This window comes from Elephas maximus, chromosome 1 (genome assembly GCF_024166365.1).
Source record: "Elephas maximus indicus isolate mEleMax1 chromosome 1, mEleMax1 primary haplotype, whole genome shotgun sequence".
NCBI lineage: Eukaryota > Metazoa > Chordata > Mammalia > Proboscidea > Elephantidae > Elephas > Elephas maximus.
The window spans coordinates 118,511,322-118,529,841 of record NC_064819.1 but is presented as its reverse complement, the minus strand read 5'-3'; the positions used below and the strand labels follow the sequence as shown (position 1 = coordinate 118,529,841).

Genomic DNA, 18,520 nt, shown 5'->3' with positions numbered 1-18,520 from the left:
CAATAAAAAGGAACAAACTATCGATATACACACCTGGGACAGACTCAAATTATGCTGAGTGAAAAAAGTCAACCTCAAAAGGTTATATATGATTTCATTTATACAATAGTCTTGGAATATCAAAATTACAGAGATGGAGAACAGATTCATGGTTGCCACGATCAGGAACTAGGAGGGGGAGAGGGCTGAGTCTAAGTCTAAAGGTACAGTAGCATGAGGGAGCTTTGTGGCAATGCAACAGTTTTGTATCTTGATTGTGGCTGTGGTTACACAAAGTTGCATGTGCGATAAAACTGCATAGAACTATATACACACATACACAAAAATGAGTACTTGTAAGACTGGGGAAATCTGAATAAGCTCCATGGATTGTAAAAATCTCTATTTCCTGGTTTTGATATTATACTACAGTTATGCAAGATATTACCGTGGGGAAAGGCTGGGTAAAGGGGACTTCTCTGTACCTGTGAATCTGTGATTATTTCAAAAGAAAAAGTTAAAACTGTAGAAGTTTCTACTCATCACAGTAATGCCACTTATTTAATGGCAAATTATTCGTAAACAAAAACCGAGATCTGATGATATGAGGATGACAGTCTCTAAGGAATAGAACAATAAAAAGCGAAAATGTCTTGTGCCTATTTCACGTGAAGAAGTACTAGGAAAGAGGTGATGAGGAAGACAGCATTCAAAATTTTTTCACTGTCAGAACTTTCAAAATTTTCCAAAATTAGGAAATGTAACACATTAATGAATCATTATAGATGTGTTTGACTCAAAATACAACAAAATATCGCGTTAAGTTAAAACTGCTGGAAAAGGTACTAACATCTGAACTTTTTCCCTCCCACCTTTTGGGCTTCGGTTAATAAATGCAGTGGCATCCATCTTTTAGAGACCAGGTGAATCTCAAGGGTCTATAAATTAACAGAAGACAGTGTGACGAAGAGCTGGAAAATAGCGCACCCCCAGGGAAGAAGCCATGCAGAGGAGCGGTAGCATCTGAAGTAGCTGGAATGAGGGAGAGGTGTACAAACTGACATACTTGTTAAAATTCTTCCACATGAGAAAAAGATTTATTTTACAAGTTACATACTCATATTACCAGAGAACAACAACCAAATAACGGTTCCTTATTTACGGCAATTAAAATTTTTATGTGGGGGATAAAATTGATTACAAGGGAGGCTATGGTTATACAGACTCCCTGATAATTCTGAAGCTGCCGAGGCAGCATGAGCTGTCATCAGCTGTCCCTTTCAGTAGATGTACTTTGGAGGAAGCAACGTCCATCATACTTAACTTTTCCTCTTTAGCCAGTTCTTGCTTTCCTTTGGTATCTGCTTTCAGTACAGAGCCTCTTGCTGAGCCTCTGCAAGGTCGAGTTTCTAAACTGCTAGAGCCTACGCCGGGGGCAAGCTCAAACATCCACTGAGCTCGGAACATCTGGAGTTGTGCCTAAGGGGAGAAAAGTATTTTAGGGCTCAATGAGGGGTAGCTCGACTCTGGAGCAATTTATCAATATGTCTGACATCTATTTCCATTTATATACTTATTAGAAATTCTAAGATCAAAAAACACTATTTTTAAATCACTAAATCAAAACTCTTTAAACACCTATTACCTTTCAAAATAATTTTTTGCTTAAAACTTTAAAGAAATAATAAAAATTTGCCTAAAAGCCAAAGCCTAAAGTAAGTTTGTCTATACTTCAAAAAAGGAGCCCTGGTGGTGCAATGGTTAAGTGCTTGGCTGCTAACCAAAAGGTTGGGAGTTTGAACCCACCAGCAGCTCAGTGGAACAAAAGACCTAGCAATCTGCTCCCGTAAAGATTACAGCCTTGGAAATCCTATGGGGCAGCACTACTCTGTCAATGGGGTCACTATGAGTCAGAATCGACTTGACAACACACGACAACAACATACCTCAAAGGGCTAATGGTATTGGTGCATCAAATTTTAATTACAATTAAAATATAAGCTATCATTTAGGGATGAACTTACCAGCTTTTAAATATTTACTTGGAATGAATCATCTAGTAAACACTACCAGTGTTGCTAAAAATTCTGTAGGTGTGCCTGAAGTTTTTTTTTTTTTATTGTGCTTTAAGTCAAAGTTTACAAATCAAGTCAGTCTTTCATATCAAAACTTACACACACCTTGCTATGTACTCCTAGCTGCTCTCCCCCTAATGAGACAGCACACTCCTCCTCTCCACCCTGTATTCCCTCTGTCCATTCAGCCAGCTTCTGACCCCCTTTGCCTTCTCATCTCCCATCCAGACAGGAGCTGCCTACATAGTCTCCTGTGTCTACTTGAGCCAAGAAGCTCACTCCTCACCAGTATCATTTTCTGTCTTATAGTCCAGTCCAATCCCTGTCTGAAAAGTTGGCTTCGGGAGTGGCTCCAGTCTTGGGCTAACAAAGGGTCCAGGGACCATGACCTCCGGGGTCCCTCTAGTATCAGTCAGACGATTAAGTCTGGTCTTTTTATCAGAATTTTGAGATCTGCATCCTACTGTTCTCCTGCTCCATCAGGGATTCTCTGTCTGAAGTCTTTTAACAAACATTCTTTTACTAAAAAAGGAGTATTTTTCTAGGACATATCATTTAAAAATATTAAAACACAGAAAAACTGTGTGGTAAACTCTGATGTGCTGCCCACGTCTCCCTTCAGGAATAAGAACTTATCACCCCAACTGCTGGGAGTACTAATGAATAACAGCCCTCAGTGGTCACCCCCTTTGGCTGTTGCCTCCTTGCTGTAAGTCAGGCCAACTCTGAAATGTTATTCCATCTTTGAACTCCCCACAGCCATCGGCTAAAGCATTCCATTTAGACTGCATCCCAACTTAACCTCTCCCTCTGCCCACTCCTGCTTCCTTTCCTTCCTTCCACAGGTGTTGATTCCAAGAGCACGCTTCCAGTTGTTTGGCCAAACACTAGTCTAGTTGCTATTGCTGAGTTAAGTTACATGTGATTAAATCAGTTCACCTTAAGTAAAGCAGATCACCTTCAACACTGTAATGTAGTAACTTTATATCTAATCTAGTGTAATCACAAGTAATATGGTCAATTAGTTGAAGGCCTTTAAGAGCAAAAAGAGTTTCCCTGGGATGTGTTCTGCCTCTAGAGTATAAAGTATATTTTGGCGGCACTCTCACCTCACTCTTCCTGTCACCTGACCTACAGAGCTCAGGATGTAAGCCTGCAGTAGTCTCCAGACTGTTGTCTGACCTCGGTAGCCCCTCACAACTGCGTGAGTCAATTCCTTGAAGTAAAGCAATCTCTCTCTATATATGTATCTTTATATCTATATATTTACTGTATTTTTACGCAAATAACACACACCTTCTATGCTTGTTTGCCGACTGCATCCTCTCCCCACAAGGTATTTCTGTAAGCATGCTATGCTAATATTTTTACAGCAATGTGTAAAAAAAAATTGGCACAGCGGCGCTTAAAAAAATACTTCTCTGGGGAGGGGGAGGGCGTGGTTGGCAAACAAAGGTAGAAGGTATGCATTATGTACACAAAAATATGGTATCTATCTATAAATAAGGAGACCTGGCAGCACAGTGGTTAAGAGCTATGGCTGCTAACCAAAAGGCTGGCAGTTCAAATCCAGTAGCCACTCCTTGGAAACCCTATAGGGCAGTTCTCCTCTGTCCTATAGGGTTGCTATGAGTCGGAATCAACTCAACGGGAATGCGTATGGTTTTTTTTTTTAATCTATAAATATATTTATATATCTCACTGGAAAACCTGGACTGAGTTGACGACACCCTAATAAACCTCCTGCACGATAATCTCCACCTCAGAGTTACCTTCCCAGAAAATTCAGGACAGCCTTCTTCCCAAAGAGGGCCACTGCTAACAGTAATATGTGTATTATTCTTGGCTTAAAAAAAGTGGAGCACATATAAAAGATACATAGGTATAAAATTTTAGAAGTAACTTGTCAATACATTCTGTACAGCGTTCACACCCTCTCTCTTCCGACACACAACACACACACTTCTGATCTCAGAATCTTCAGCAGCACTCTTCCCATCTACTACATGATGTATTCCAAATAAAAAAATATGAGAAAGCTTATAAGTTAATTAAGTCCCCAGGTGGTGCAAATGGTTAACTGTTCAGTTTCTAACCGAAAGGCTGGCAATTCGAAACCAACCAGAGTCTCCTTGGAAGTAAGGCCTGGTGATCTGTTTCCGAAAGATCACCGCCATGAAAACCCTATGCAGTCTACTCTGCAACACATGGGGTCACCAGAAGTTGATCTGAAGACAGCTGATTTTTCTTCTTAAATAAGTGAGACACATTGAACTAATTAGAGAATATTTTTCAATGTATAAAAATTTACCTCACTGTTTTAAGTGGCTCCAGTGCATTTCACTGTATGAATGCATCATTAGTTAACAAGAAAACCCAAACCAAACACGTTGCTGTCAAGTCGATTCCGACTCTTAGTGACCCTATAGGACAGAATAGAACTGTGCTATATGGATTCCAAGGAGCAGCTGGTGGATTTGAACTGCCAACTTCTTGGTTAGCAGCCAAACTCTTAACTACTGCACCACCAGGGCTCCCATTACTTAACACAAGCGATACATAGGTTGTATTTCATTTTTCCATATAAGCAATGCCACAATAAACATCTTTATACATGCGAATTTACTCACTTTCCCCATTTAGAATCAATTTCTCAGAAACAAAATTGCTGGATAAAAGGGAACATATGTTTTTCGTTTTGACACATATTGCCAGTCTGCCCTCCAGAAAAATTACAGCAATTTACGTTTTCATGTATACTGCATAAGGTCCTTAAAACCTGGAGAACAATGAGCATTATTCGCTAACCTGATTATTTTTAAAAAATATCTTATTGTATACTTAATTTGTATTTTTTTCATCACTGTAGTTGTCAGGTACTGTCAAATTGATTTCCAAATCATAGGCACCCCATGTGGCAGAGTAGAACTGTCCTATATGATTTTCTTGACTGTAATCTTTATGGGAACACATTGACAGGTCTTTCTCCTGCAGAGCAGCCAGTGGGTCTGAACTGCCAACCTTTCAGTTAACGGCTGCGTGGTTAACAGCTGAGTACTTACCCGCTGTACAACCACAGCTTTTTTTCATTACTAATGAGACTGATCTTCTCAAATGTTTAATAGTCATTTGCATTATTTTTTCCATTAACTGTCCATTCCTATCTTTCTATTCTGTGTTCCTCTTACTAATTCGTAAGACAGCTCTGCATATTGAAGATATCAATCCTCTGAACAAATGTTGTGGGCCATTTTTCTGGGCGACCATTTCTCTTAAGTTTTTATCTCTTGCCATATACAGAAGTCTTCAACTTTTAGGTGTCAAGTCTCAATCTTTTTCTTTAAGGCTATGGGCTTGAGTCATATTTAAGCTTTGGTTTGAATACTTTAACCCCATATACCAAGCTACAAGACAGCAATGATTTATACTTCTTTTTACAGAAAAAGAAATCTAAAACATAGTTATAAAGTATTCTATAAACTGGTAAGAAAATAAAGTTAATTCAACACAAACAAGAACCCACAAATCTTCATAATTATGACCGATCTCTGTTTACGTGTGGAAAGCATGGAACAAGGACACAAGTTCAGAGACATGCCTGCAGATCTGTTTCAGCTGGGCTTTCATTTTCATCATCATCATCTGCTCTGACAGAATCAGAATGACAGTCTTCCTCAGCTTCTGCCTAAAGAAAAGAAAACCACAATAATGATCAAGAATATGCAATCGCCAGTTTCCTTTTGTAACCTATACCTCCTATCAGCTACCTGCTATTTAGGACCATAATGTCAACACTTTCAGCACCTCACCATGAGTAACAAGGCTCTAGATTGGATCTGAGGCCTTCCTGTTGCTAGGAAACCCTGATGGCACAGCGGTTAAGAGCTATGCTGCTCACCAAAAGGCTGGCAGTTCAAATCTACCAGGTGCTCTGTGGAAACCCTATGGGGTAGTTCTACTCTGTCCTATAGAGTTACTATAAGTCAGAAACGACTTGAGAGCAACGGGTTTGGTTTCTTTTGGGTATTTATTTCTAGAGGAAAATGAGTCAAAAGCATATCCTCTATTCCAAAATACAGGATTAATGTCTGTGAACCTCAACATTCACCCCAAAATTTAACATCAGTATTGTTCATCCAAAAATCAATGTAATTATATATATCATCCCAAGTTCATTACTATTCACAAATCATTTGATATATGATTAATGTAATGGTGTAAATGAAACCAACTCCTTCATCAATACACATCATGTAACTACTGATAATCTATAATAAACATTATTTTCAGGTTTTCTTCTAGTTTAATGCATTTTTTTTTAATGCTTTGTTAACTAGTTCAATCTTTTCAGGAACCCTGTAAGTAGTATGACTTATAAAAAAAATAGTTAACGTTTAATGAAACTATAAGAAATTTGCCCTAGTTTATATAGCTAATAAAATGCAGAGCTAGGTCTCAAACCCAGGTCTGCTGCCTCCAAGGATCTGTATTATTGACAAGCTTCCCAGGTAAGCCAGCCCAGCACCTGTTGGCAGACCCTAGGTTGGGACCTACTGGCCTTGTCTCCCTTTCCCTCCCTCCCATTCATTTCTCAACCAGTTGTAACATGGCTCTTGACCCAGCACCCCTTCTTGCTAAGGTCAACAGTTACCTTCCAGCTGCTGGATCTGAGGTACCCTTTTCTGTGTGCTATTGACTCCTTCAGCCATTCTCTCCTTCCTGAAATTCTCCTTTGGATTCCAGGAGCCCACTTTCTCCTGGGTTTTTTTTTTCCTAAATTTTATTTATTTTATTGCTGTTGAGAATAACACACAGCAAGGCTTAGACCAATTTTTTTTTTTCTATTGTGCTTTAGATGAAAGTATACAGATTAAGTTAATTTCTCAAAAATTTACATATTGTTTTGTGACATTAGCTGCAATCCCACAATATGCCAGCACACTCCCCCTTTCCATCCCAGTTTCCCTATGTCCATTCGATCAGCTCCTGTCCCGTCCTGCCTTCTCATCCTGCTTTTGGACAGGAGTTGCCCATTTGGTCTCATGTATCTGGCCGAACTAAGAAGCACATTCCTCACGTGTATTATTTCTTGTTTTACAGTCCTGTCTAATCTTTGTCTGAAGAGTAAGCTTCAGGAATGGTTTCAACTCTGGGTTAACAGCGTGTCCAAGTGCCACAGTTCCGGGGATTCCTCCAGTCTCTTTCACACCCTCAAGTCTGGTCTTTTTACTTGAATTTGAGCTCTGTTCTGTTTTTCTCCTGCTCTGTCCAGGACTCTCTGTTGTGTTTCCTGTAGAGGCTGTCATTGGTAGTAGCTGGCCACCATCTAGTTCTTCTGGTTTCAGGCTGGTGGAGTCTCTGGTTCATGTGGTCCTTTAGTCCTTTGGGCTAATATTTTCCTTGTGTCTTTGGCTTTCTTCATTTTCCTTTGCTCCAAGTGGGAAGGGACCAATTGCTGTATCTCAGATGGCCATTCACAAGCTTTTAAGACCTCAGATGCCACTCGCCAAAGTGGGACGTAGAACGTTTTCTTAATAAACTTTGTTATGCCAATTGACCAAGATATACCCTGAAACTATGGTCCCCAGGCCCCTGCTTTTCTGTCTCTCAAAGTGTTTGGGTATGTTCAGGAAACTTCATAGCTTTTGCTCTGGTCTAACTGTGCTGACTTCCCTTGTATTGTGTGTTGTCCTTCCCTTCACTGAAATTGATTCTTGTCTACTACATACACCAATTTTTAACTGGTTGAATACATTTTTGACTGCTCAGAGCAGTGCAATGCATTATCAAAGTAAATCTCTAAGAAAATAAAAATTCATTATCAGTTGCTGAAGATTATATTTTTTCCCCCAACACTAAAATACAGAAAAAAAGGATTTTGGTCTTTGGTTTTCTTTTTTAGTTCTACCACAAAAGAAGTGTGAATTTTATAACTTTTAATAAGAAAAACATTTAGACCTATTAAAAAGAATAGTAAATTAACCCTCAAGTACCCATGACTCAACTTGAATAATACCAGTGTAAAAAATAATGCTTTGCTATCAAATACCCACAGTATTCATATTACCAATGTCTCAAAATGTCATATGTATAAAATACATATATTTTACAGTATGTGCAATCAAGATTCAAGTAAGTTTCACATAGTGCAATTGGGTGATATGTCTCTTAACTCTATTATAATTTAAATGTTTCCTCTCCTCTCACTTGCTTTTTTCTTGCAATTTATTTGCTGACAAGCCAAGTCATTTTTTTCTATACTCTTCCACTATCTGGATTTTGTTGAGGTGTTAGTAAATATGTTCCTTTTGAGTTATTTCCTGTAAATTGTAGCTGGATCTAGAAAGGTTTGATTAGATAAGGAGATATAGGTTGTTTATTTGTTTTTTTTGGGGGGGGGGCAAGACTACCTCAGAGGGAATGTTATGTTTCCCATCAGGAAATGTTTTGAAATGCAGTAAGTTGTCAGAGTGGTATGGCAGAGGCTCCAAATGTAACTGTTTGAGTCCAACTGAGGTAAAAACAAAACAAAAAACCAATCCCAAATAATTTTAGTGTTCATAAATTTCAGCAATTACCAAAACAGAAAATACTGTAGGTTTCATGCCAATGAAGTGTATGGTTGCTTCTCTCTAGATACCTTCTCAGCAGATAAATTTAGTGACTCCAGTCAGATAAAATCTGATACACTAGGCTCCAGTTTGAAATGTTTTGGTAGTTTGATTTAAAAAAAAAAAAAAAATTTGCTCCAGAAAAAAACCCAAAACATTTAGTTATGGCACAGAGTTCAGCACATGGATTTTACTTCACTGATCACTTACCGACTATAATCCAGATACAGGTGTAGCCCCTTTTACAAAACTGGCGTGCTGTTAAATGTGTTCCATGTCAATATATGACTTTTGTCTGTTTATTAATATTTTAAACACCCTAGGAAAGCTCTTTAGTCAAAGACATGCATTAGCAAATGCTTTTGTAAAGAAGCCCTTCTGTTTGATCTGTTTTATAAATCCAGATTTTTATATATTAGACTGGCTTAAAGTGGTATAAAGTGGGACTGGAATTACTGTGCATGGCTTGGGGCTTAAAAGAGTTCTCAGGTCAGACTTCTTCATTTTATCCTTCATTTTCAATAAATGTTTACTAAATTAAACAGAATCCAACCACCCAGTGAAAACAAAATGTTTCTTTAGTAAGTCTGTTAGCTAATAGTCTTATTAGCAAGCTGAACTTGCTCAATATTTAAATGTATTCAGTCCTATGAAGAAATGTGGCAATCAGGGAAATGACCTTGGAAGAAACCAGAAAATAATAAAGCCTATTTAACTTTGTTAGTTCTAAAGATGGTAAGCCACAAATTGATGGTGAGCTGCAAATTTTAGTTGAGTAAGTTCATTTCCAGGGCAAAACAGTTCATATTAATGATATCTTTTGAATGCAGCAACCACACATACTTCCGCTATTTTACAGCTCAAAGTCAGTCAGTCTTCCTTCCTATCTTATCTCTGGCAACCAGGCTCAAAGCAGAATTGCCTTTACAGCTTACACTAGTTAGGACATGGTACAGTGCTTGGCACACTGTAAAGGCTAAATCAGTGAATAAATAAATGAGGCTAAGAACTTGTAAGAATTTCCAGAAAATTGAAACTTAACAGAAAATGTAATCTCTTAAAATACTGTCAAGTACAATATTTTTACGCTGGAAAGTTTTCTTACTAGGAACATCACTAATAGTCAAAATATACATAGCGAAACCTGTGGGAGTTGGAACTCCCTTGTTTTTCTGGATCTCACAAGTATTCCGCCTTCAACAGGATGCAGTCTTACATTCTTGTATCTCTATCAGTGGAAAATATTTGAGTTTTCCTTCTCTGACAGGTTTCCATCTTACACGTTTCGTCTTTCGTAGGTTTTACAGTAATAAAAGACTCAGAACTTACAGATCCCACTGAAAAGTGTATCTCTTTCTTCTCAAATATGAGTCTAATTTATTATTGTTATCTATAAGTACAGTTAATAAGACAAGACCTGAGTTCCCCAGGATAACTTTCAAGGCTCTTATTTAGCCTTCTAACTCTTGCTAGCAGTCATACTAAACGGCTTTAGTTCTCTCCATATGGAATGCCTTTTCCTTCTTCCTCACTTTGCTATTTCTATTCACCTTTCTTCTCCTCTGAGCTCCCTGTTATAAGAGCTCTACTTCATTATTACTTTGATTTTTGACAGTTTAAATATAACCACAAAAACACTAAGAAACTATCAAATGTGGGGTTTTATTACACTTTATCAAATCAAGTACCACTTGAAATGAGAACTCAGCTGTCATCCAAAGATTATAACTGTATCATTTATTTTTTCATAAGAGTTTGACCTAATCATCATCTTTCACTTGAGTAACTCCTGTATTCATCACTTACTCCTGTTTCACAGATGGGGTTAATTATAAGATTACGTGCTTCATCCAGTCACTAGAATTACTTCTGAAAGTTTAGGAGCAAAGTCAATCAGTGCTTTTTCTATTTCCAGGTTGTAAAAAAGGCATGGTGGCAGCGTCACATCTCCCCTAACTTCACAAGGGGAACAATCATCATCAGCATCAACAGCCCAAAGCCGATACCTACGAGGCAGATGTCAGACGTTGACGCCACCCTCCAGCCTTTTCACCAATTCTGACACCTACCATCCCTCCCAGGGCACACTCTACTTCTCTGCTGGGTTCGATAATTGACTGCAACAGCCACACAGAACTCGCAGACCATACACGCAGTTATGGGGTTTATGATGGAAGTACTGGTTACAATTCAGGTTCAGGAATGCTCAGCTCGGGGTACGGTTTTTTCATCAGGGCAGACTCTTCTCAGCAGTGCTACAAGCAGGACTCTCTCTGGCCCTTGGCACCTCGGGCAAGTGTTACAAAGCTCTTTCAGCTCCGCCAATAAGTGCCCAGAGGCACCCTACTCCACCAGGATGGCTCCTGCCCAAAGACACTCAGCTTTCTTGCTCCCAATCTGCTGCCACCATCTCTTGCTGTCTCTGGTGTTACACCGCTCCCTCTCTGTCCTGGTTCTGCTACCTTTCTGTCTTATGCGTACAGCTCCTCTCTCTCTCTGTGTCTGTCTTTAAGCCTAGTGGGATGGCAAAACTGAGCAATTCCCTTGTTAGGGTTCTATACACCTTATTTACATGGTCCCACCCCCACAAGCACTCATTTGCATAGTCCCACCCAGTCACTTGGTGGGAGTTACAAAGACTATGGCTAGACGAGCCATATTAAGTAATTCAGGGCACCACACAGATTAATTAAAAAATTCAGTCAACCATTCATTTATTCAATAAATATTTGGCTGTCCACTATGAACTAATCAGTTTGATATCAGATATGGACAGGTTACCCAATAAGCAGGGGTGCACACGGGCTTACTTACTAATCTGTAGTGCACAGCTTCTCCTGTTTCTACTGATGTGGTGAAAACCATGTGAAATTGTGCACTACAAATTAGTAAGTAAACACAAGTAAGCCTGTGGATATCTTAAAGCCCCTTAAAAAAAAACAAAAACTCACAGCGTGCAGTCAATTCCAACTCATAGTGACCATACAGAACAGAGCATAACAGAACTACCCCACAGGATTTCCATGGCTCTAAATATTTAAGGAAGCAGAATGCCACACCTTTCTCTCATGGAGCAGCTGGTGGGTTCCAATTGCTGACCTTTAGGTTAGCAACCGAGCACTTTAACCACTGAGCCATCAAGGCAGTACCTTGCTTACCGGTTAATCTGTCCCTGGATCATTTCATTCTTGATGTTTAACCCTGGCCATAGGTCAGTATCCCAAATTTCGAAGTCAAAGAGAGGCATCTAACTTGCACAAATCAGACTGCATAGAGCAAAGACTACATATTTCAACATGCAACAGTCCTAGGGAATTTGTGCTGCCAAACTCTGGAGCTTAGCTCAGTCTCCTCATTTGGATGGCAATGACGCTGCTCAGGCCCTCACTGCTGTTTGTTGAGTGAGACACAGTACCTCCAACTTCACGCTGCCAAGAACGCCTGCCAACACCTCCCCAAGGCACTGACGCCTCACGGGGCAGGTGCGTCCTAAACCCAGGCCTCCTTAAGTGGCTAGAACGGCTTCTCTGTGGGCACAGCTTTCCCTAGGGGGAGCAATCAACAAGTGTCTCCGCATGCCAAGGTTCTTCCCCCGTTTCAGACGCTACGACAGCTCCTTTCAATGCTCACTGGCTCAGTATCCTCAGTGGGTCTAAAAGAAGCGTTTTCTCGGCTGTCTAGCAAACCCTGTTCCCTCCTCCCGGCTTGAGGGGGAGTCAGCAGGAAGGAACCCTGAGGACCGGTCAGAGCTGGGCACCTCCTCCACTCCCTCTCGTGCCAGGGGCTCCTGTGATGGGGGGCGGCCGTGCATCTCCCACTCCTCCCAGTCTCCACTTCCTGTTCTCTCGTGGGTCTCCCCAGGCCTGCCCTACCCCGTACACCGCCCCCTCCACCCAGTGTACTCCCGTGCCTCCTCTCCAGGTTACCATGCTGGCGGGGCGGTCGCCCGCGGTCGAGGGGCTCTCCGCGCCCCCTCTGCACCGCCCCCTCTAGTGAGGGGTGCTGGGTGTCCGGGTGTCTACTCCTGCCTGTCTGCTGCAGCGGGGCTTAGCAGAGTTCTCGGTCGGAGAAGCGCACCAGGCAGCGGCAGTAACTGCGGGCCCGGCGTACGGCAGCCATTTTCGCGGGGCAAGGGGCCAGACTGGGGCGCGCTGGCGGCGGCCGGGGGACTCGGGGAGCGAAGGGGCACCCGCTGCCAGCCGAGGCCGAGAACTGTGGGAGTACTAGAGCGTCGGCCCTAATAGGGACTCCAGACACCGCCGGGGAGCTGCCCCTCTGCTGCGGAAAACTGCGCCGGCGCACCCAGCATGCGCAGTGTCGCCGCCGCCCGTCCGCCTGCGCGGCTCGGGTCCCAGCCCCGCGCGCGCCGCCTAGTGGCGTGTGAAGTGGCGTAGGCCTACTGTGTGCGCGAGCCAGATCCGGGGGTGAGGGTACCACTTTCCGGACCCCAAACTCAGCCCACGTATTCAGCTCAGTGGAGACGGCTTACGCAAACTTGGACACGCATTATCTCTAAAAATATTCGTAACCCAAATTTCGTGCTGCGGGCCGCCCTAAGGAGCATCGAACTGGGCGCTCGAGACAGTCGCCGCGTTGTCCTCTGCGACTCTGATTAAAGTTTGGCGCCACGAATGCTGGGAAACAGTGAGCCTCTGTAATAGTTAAAGACTGCTATAGACAATTAAACTGTTCGAGAACACAGGTGGGGTCTGTGGGGTTGATAAAACGATGCGCTTAGGAGAGCGTCAGAGGCTGCACTGAGCCTAAGGCAAAGCTTATGTCACTACAAATCCCAAAGAGTAACTGGTGGGACCTGCAGGGCCTGAAAACCCAGTCCTGCGGGAACGGAGCTCGCAAGGCACTCCGGGATTTGTAGTCTCATGGCCTGCGTTGCGTGCGGGAATTTACACACGCTCCTCGCCCCACCTTTTAAAATCCAAACGCACAAGTGCCGCATTTAATGCAGCTGAAGGTCCTCTTATTGATCCGACGATATTTTATTTGTCCACACTTAAAATACTTTTAAATACGGAAGTTTGCATGTTATATGAAAACCCATAGTCGTCATAGCCTCTTACCTTTATTCAATAAACATATACTGAATGTCTAAAGTTTCTTCTAGGTGCCAGGGACTAATAATAGTCAACAGGATTCGAAAATGCTATGTTCAACAAGCTCACAGCTTTTGAATCTCTAATCTATTATTTTGGAAAGTTTAGAAGCAGTAGATTCTCGCTGGAGAAATGGATGCAAAAGAAAAAAAGATAAAGGGATAGAATGGTGAGCTATAATAAAGAAGCTATAAATGCCGTGTTTTAATAGTAGGATCCACCTTTTGGATTAAAAAAAAAAAAACTTGGAGTCCAGTTGATTCCGACTCAAAGCGACCCTATAGGACAGAGAAGAACTGCCCCACAGGGTTTCCAAGGAGCGCCTGGTGGATTGGAACTGCTGACCTCTTGGTTAGCAGCCATTACTCTTAACCACTGCACCACCAGGATTTCCTTTTAAGGGAACAGTATTAAAACCTGTTGCCATCAAGTGGATTCTGACTCATAGTGACCCTATAGGACACAGTAGAACTGCCCCATAAGGTTCCCAAGGGGTGCTTGGTGGATTCGAACTGGCCACATTTTGGTTAGCAGCTGTAGCTCTTAGCCACTAGCCACCAGGATTTGCATAGTTAGTATTAGACCTTAAGAATTTGGGGATTTCTTGTTTCCCTATCTTTTCGTTGATAACAATTTTCTCTTTTCATTAGCCATAGAATTCAAAATTAAAAATAGAGAAAAATTGATATGGTGATGAGTTGGGAGATTTAAACTCAGAGAAGGATCCACAGTGTGTTAAAGGGTTGTTGTTGTTGGCTGCCCCTGACTCATGGTGACCCAGTGAACAGCTGGATTGGACCATTGTGATCCATAGGGTTTTCGCTGGCTGATATTTTGGAAATAAGGGCAGACTGCCAACCCCTTCTTCCCTGTTAAAGGGTTTACCCCCATTGCCATTGAGTCAGTTCCATTGGAAAAGGGTTACTGCCTTATTGATTAAAATTTGTAGCTTTGGTTCCCAAAGTGTGGTTTCCTGGCCAGCAGCATCAGCACCGGAAACTCTAGGGATGGGTCGCAGGAATCTGCTTTAAAAGACCTCCAGGTGATTCTGGTGCCTAAGGATAAAATTTGAGAGCCATTGTTTAAGAGCAATTATGTAAATTTAAACCTGGTCTCCTCGAAGCTTTGAGGAAGGCATTACACGGATGAGTTAAGGTAACGTCTCCTCTCCACTAGCAATTATGACATAAATGAATGTGTTTTAAAACCATGTGGTGTTCATATAACTAGTTACACACAGAAGGACAATTGTGTAGAAGATATCTGGTCAGTTTCCCACCTGGAAAACAATCCAGTGTTCCAATCTAAAGTTGCTAACTAAATAACCAAAACACCAAACCCACTGCTGTCGAGTCGATTCCGACTCATAGCGACCCTATAGGACAGAGTAGAACTGCCCCCATAGAGTTTCCAAGGAGCGCCTGGTGCCTTCCAACTGCTGACCTTTTGGTTAGCAGCCATAACACTTGACCACTACACCACCAGGGTTTCCGCTAACTAAATAAAAACCCTCAAAGTTCAAACGAATGCTACCAGGCAAAGAGTTGCGTTTTTTAAAATCAGGAAAATGTTCTCACCATGATTACCTTTGGTTAAATGTTCTCTGAGCATCCATCCACAGCTTCCATTTCTGAATTTTTATACTTGCTACAGCCGATCGTTGGAGCTCACATTTGGGTGGGCTCGCTGCGGGGAGCTCGGGCTCTGTCCTGCCCTTTGCCCAGAGCGTTCGGAGCGGCTCCGCGCCCCCCGGCCTGCCTGGTCACGGTGCAGGGACGCGCAGGGCCAGCGAGGGGAGCTGCAGGGTAACTTTCCCAGGGAAAGCGGCCGGTCGTCCCCACTAGAAGCCACCCTGCCTTTTGTTTGTTTTCCTGCCGGAGGCTGGAAAGCGGCCGAGTTCCTGCTGCACTGCCATGCGCCGCGCGGCCCGAGCGACTCGCGGGACTTCCCGGGCGTCCCTGCAAGGACCCCTCGACCTCTCCTAGCAGGGATCGTCCCCATTTCCAGGTCTCGAACGGGCTGCTGCGCCCCACTGGCAGAGGAGCTGCGCTCACCGCACGGGCGGGCCCCGCCTGCGTTCGTGGCGCCTGTAAGTAGGGGTCGGGAATTTAAGGGCTTCTGCTCGGCGACCTGTCACTTGGGGTAACTGACTGGAGCTGCGGAGGGACCACTATCTGGCGACCCCGCGAGGGATCGGAGGGGAGGAAGAGGTTAATGGGGCTGTAGTTCTTTTAGCGATCCTGTGGATCTCTCCCTTCTGGCATGAAAACTCCCGTTTCTCGGAGCCTGTAAGGTTGTGGTGGGTGTTTACCGTTTAGACTTAAAAAATGGGATGATCCTTGCCTGATTTAAGCCCCTTTTGGGGGGCTGTTAAGGAGTTGCTCTTGGAATTTTCCAGACTAGGCCCTTAGCTGTCCCAAAAGGGGTCTGAGCAAGAATCCTCACACACTTATGTGCAACCATTTTTCACTGGATTTCTTTCTGCTCTGGTTTCTTACTAGTCTGAGTAGATGTTATGGGAAGGATGTTGAAGGATTTTTCCAGAACGATCATTTCTTTTGTAATATACCTTTTAAAGTTTGACTTTGACACTAACATTAAAGGCTATTTTCAGGTTTATATTTAAGGTAGTTTAATGCATCATTCTATGCAAAAGAGTACTCATTTCCACTTGTAATAAAATGAAAATCAGTTTTTGCCAAAGCTGGATTATGCTGAGAGAATACCACCTTGAGTTTTGCGTGTGGGCTGATTGCTCTAAGGTACTGGTGCTTGTGTTTTTTTATTTTGGCCCAGAGCACTCTTTTCTAATAATGGAAGAGTTACAGTTTTCATTTCTCACATTTTCCAGTGAGTGTGCTTTCAGGATGTGACCCCAATAGTGAATTGTACCATTGCTAAATATAAAATTAAAACGAGCTTTAAACTTACATAGTCATCGTATAAGTTATTAAGAATTTGTGTCATAATCATGTTATCTATGGTAGAAGTTAATGTATGCATATATATGCACATTTGAAATAGTTTCTCAACAAAGTGCTGTAATTCAATAAAGAGTGTTTAAGGCCTTTCTGTTTACTTGAGGACCATCACTTGTGCAAAACTTGCAGTGACCCTGCCCACTTTTTGTTTCCCTCTTCCCACATTGCCTTATTGCCTTGTCCAAGGTCAGAACTGGTGGCTTGGCAGGAGTGGGGCAGACACGTATCTTAATGAGACAGGTCTCGTGTCAGAGGGTGGAGGGTATGTTGGAGGGTTGAAGGAGCTAGTCTGAGTAGGCAGACCCCTGTAATCCTTGCCAAGGGAACTCAGCATTTAGTCACAAAGAAATGTCTTTTTTTTTTTTTTTTTTTTTTACTGAAGGCTCTCACCTACGGATTATGTGCAAAATAAGCTACCAGGATAATGAATGGGACACTTGGGCGTTTATTTGTGGATTATTCAGCATCATCAAAGCTGCTGCCTTTAAAGCAAAAATTATCAAACCTCTTTTTGTACTTTTTCATTGTGTGTTTTGTTCATATTACTTTCTGAGGGATCTAGTAAAGGTGGAAACCCTGGTGGTATAGTGGTTAAGTGCTATAGCTGCTAACCAACAGGTCAGCAGTTCAAATCCGCCAGGCACTCCTCGGAAACTATGGGGCAGTCCTACTCTGTCCTATAGGATCACTATGAGTTGGCGTCAGCTCGACGGCAGTGGGTTTGGTTTTTTTGGTTTTAGTAAAGGTTGAAGTAATATCCGTCTTGAAACTTTGGAATTTAACTTTAGCCATCTTTTCTCCATTTCCTTCATCCTTTATATCAATGAGTCATCAAGACCTTTGAGATGTGCTGCGTATAGATCCCTCCCTCTGTTCTAATCCAGGGCCTTGCCCTTCCTCTTTACAATACTGAAGCAGCCTCTGACCTGGCCTCCCAAGCCTGGGTCCTGGTAAGACCTAGTTAAATATTTGCTGAATGAATGAATGAATGAATGAGATGGCATTACTCTCTGATCTGGTTAGCATGCTGTTGCCCATCTAATTTTTTAAAATGATCTCATCATCTTGTTTCCTCTTGCCTTGTAACCTTCAATTCCTCTCCATTGTCTACTATCTCAAGACCAAAATAATTGGCCTGATTTTTCAAGGCTTTCAATTATTGGGCCTCACCCTTTCTAAGTAAATCCTATTTTCGGTTCAGCCATTAGAGCCTTGTGCTTTATGCAGGTTGGTCTTCCTCTTATCCTGCCAAGGGGTCAGGCTCATTCCCACTGGGTGTCACTGCTCATGTAGCTCTTCTAGAAAATCCTTCTCTCCATTCTCCTACCCAAATCCTACCCATCCTCCCAAAAGGAACCTAAAACGTTCATAATATCTTCTCTAACTACTTATTTCCCTTTTTTTTTTTTCTTTTAATTCCTAAGATACTTGTTTGTTAGCCTTTCATTGTATTGGCTGCATTGATCTCTCCTTGGTTTAGTTCATTTTAAGCCTCTATAGGACAGGAGCCATGCATGGTAATGTGATATTATGGACTTTGGAGTCAGCAGAATGGGGGTCAGGGCTCCACTTAGTTGTGTGGCCAGGTGGAATTCTCAGTCCTCTGATATGTAAAATAGGCGAGATGCCTCCCGCCACTGATTGTGGGGTGAAGATGATTTACAGTGTCTGCACAGTGCCTGGTATATGCCTTACAAAGATTTGCTTATTCCTCCACAATGACTAGCAGAGTTCTGAACATGTAGCATATGCAGTATTTGATA

General features: G+C 42.3%; 2 protein-coding genes across 7 annotated transcripts in view; one reads left to right on the top strand and one right to left on the bottom strand.

The window, feature by feature from the left end:
* The window catches only part of FBXO9 (F-box protein 9), a 31,341-nt gene extending 15,819 nt beyond the window's left edge, over positions 1-15,522 (bottom strand). Inside the window, exons 1-3 of one of the 3 annotated variants that reach the window (XM_049894394.1) lie at positions 15,354-15,522; positions 5,653-5,739; positions 1,305-1,458 (exon numbers count right to left, since the gene is read on the bottom strand). In XM_049894394.1, the coding sequence (XP_049750351.1) occupies positions 1,305-1,458; positions 5,653-5,739; positions 15,354-15,356 (244 nt within the window). In that variant the 5' untranslated portion in view covers positions 15,357-15,522. Of the gene's footprint in view, positions 1-1,304; positions 1,459-5,652; positions 5,740-12,591; positions 12,917-15,353 lie in introns of those variants that run through there. The other 2 variants (XM_049894405.1, XM_049894389.1) reach the window with 2 other exon arrangements.
* Positions 15,523-15,625: 103 nt separating this feature from the next.
* Positions 15,626-18,520, top strand: part of CILK1 (ciliogenesis associated kinase 1) — a 68,989-nt gene continuing 66,094 nt past the window's right edge. For all 4 annotated transcript variants that reach the window (XM_049894375.1, XM_049894354.1, XM_049894365.1 and 1 more), the window contains exon 1: positions 15,626-15,865. The gene's annotated coding sequence lies outside the window, so the exon portion shown is untranslated. The remainder of the gene's footprint in view (positions 15,866-18,520) is intronic.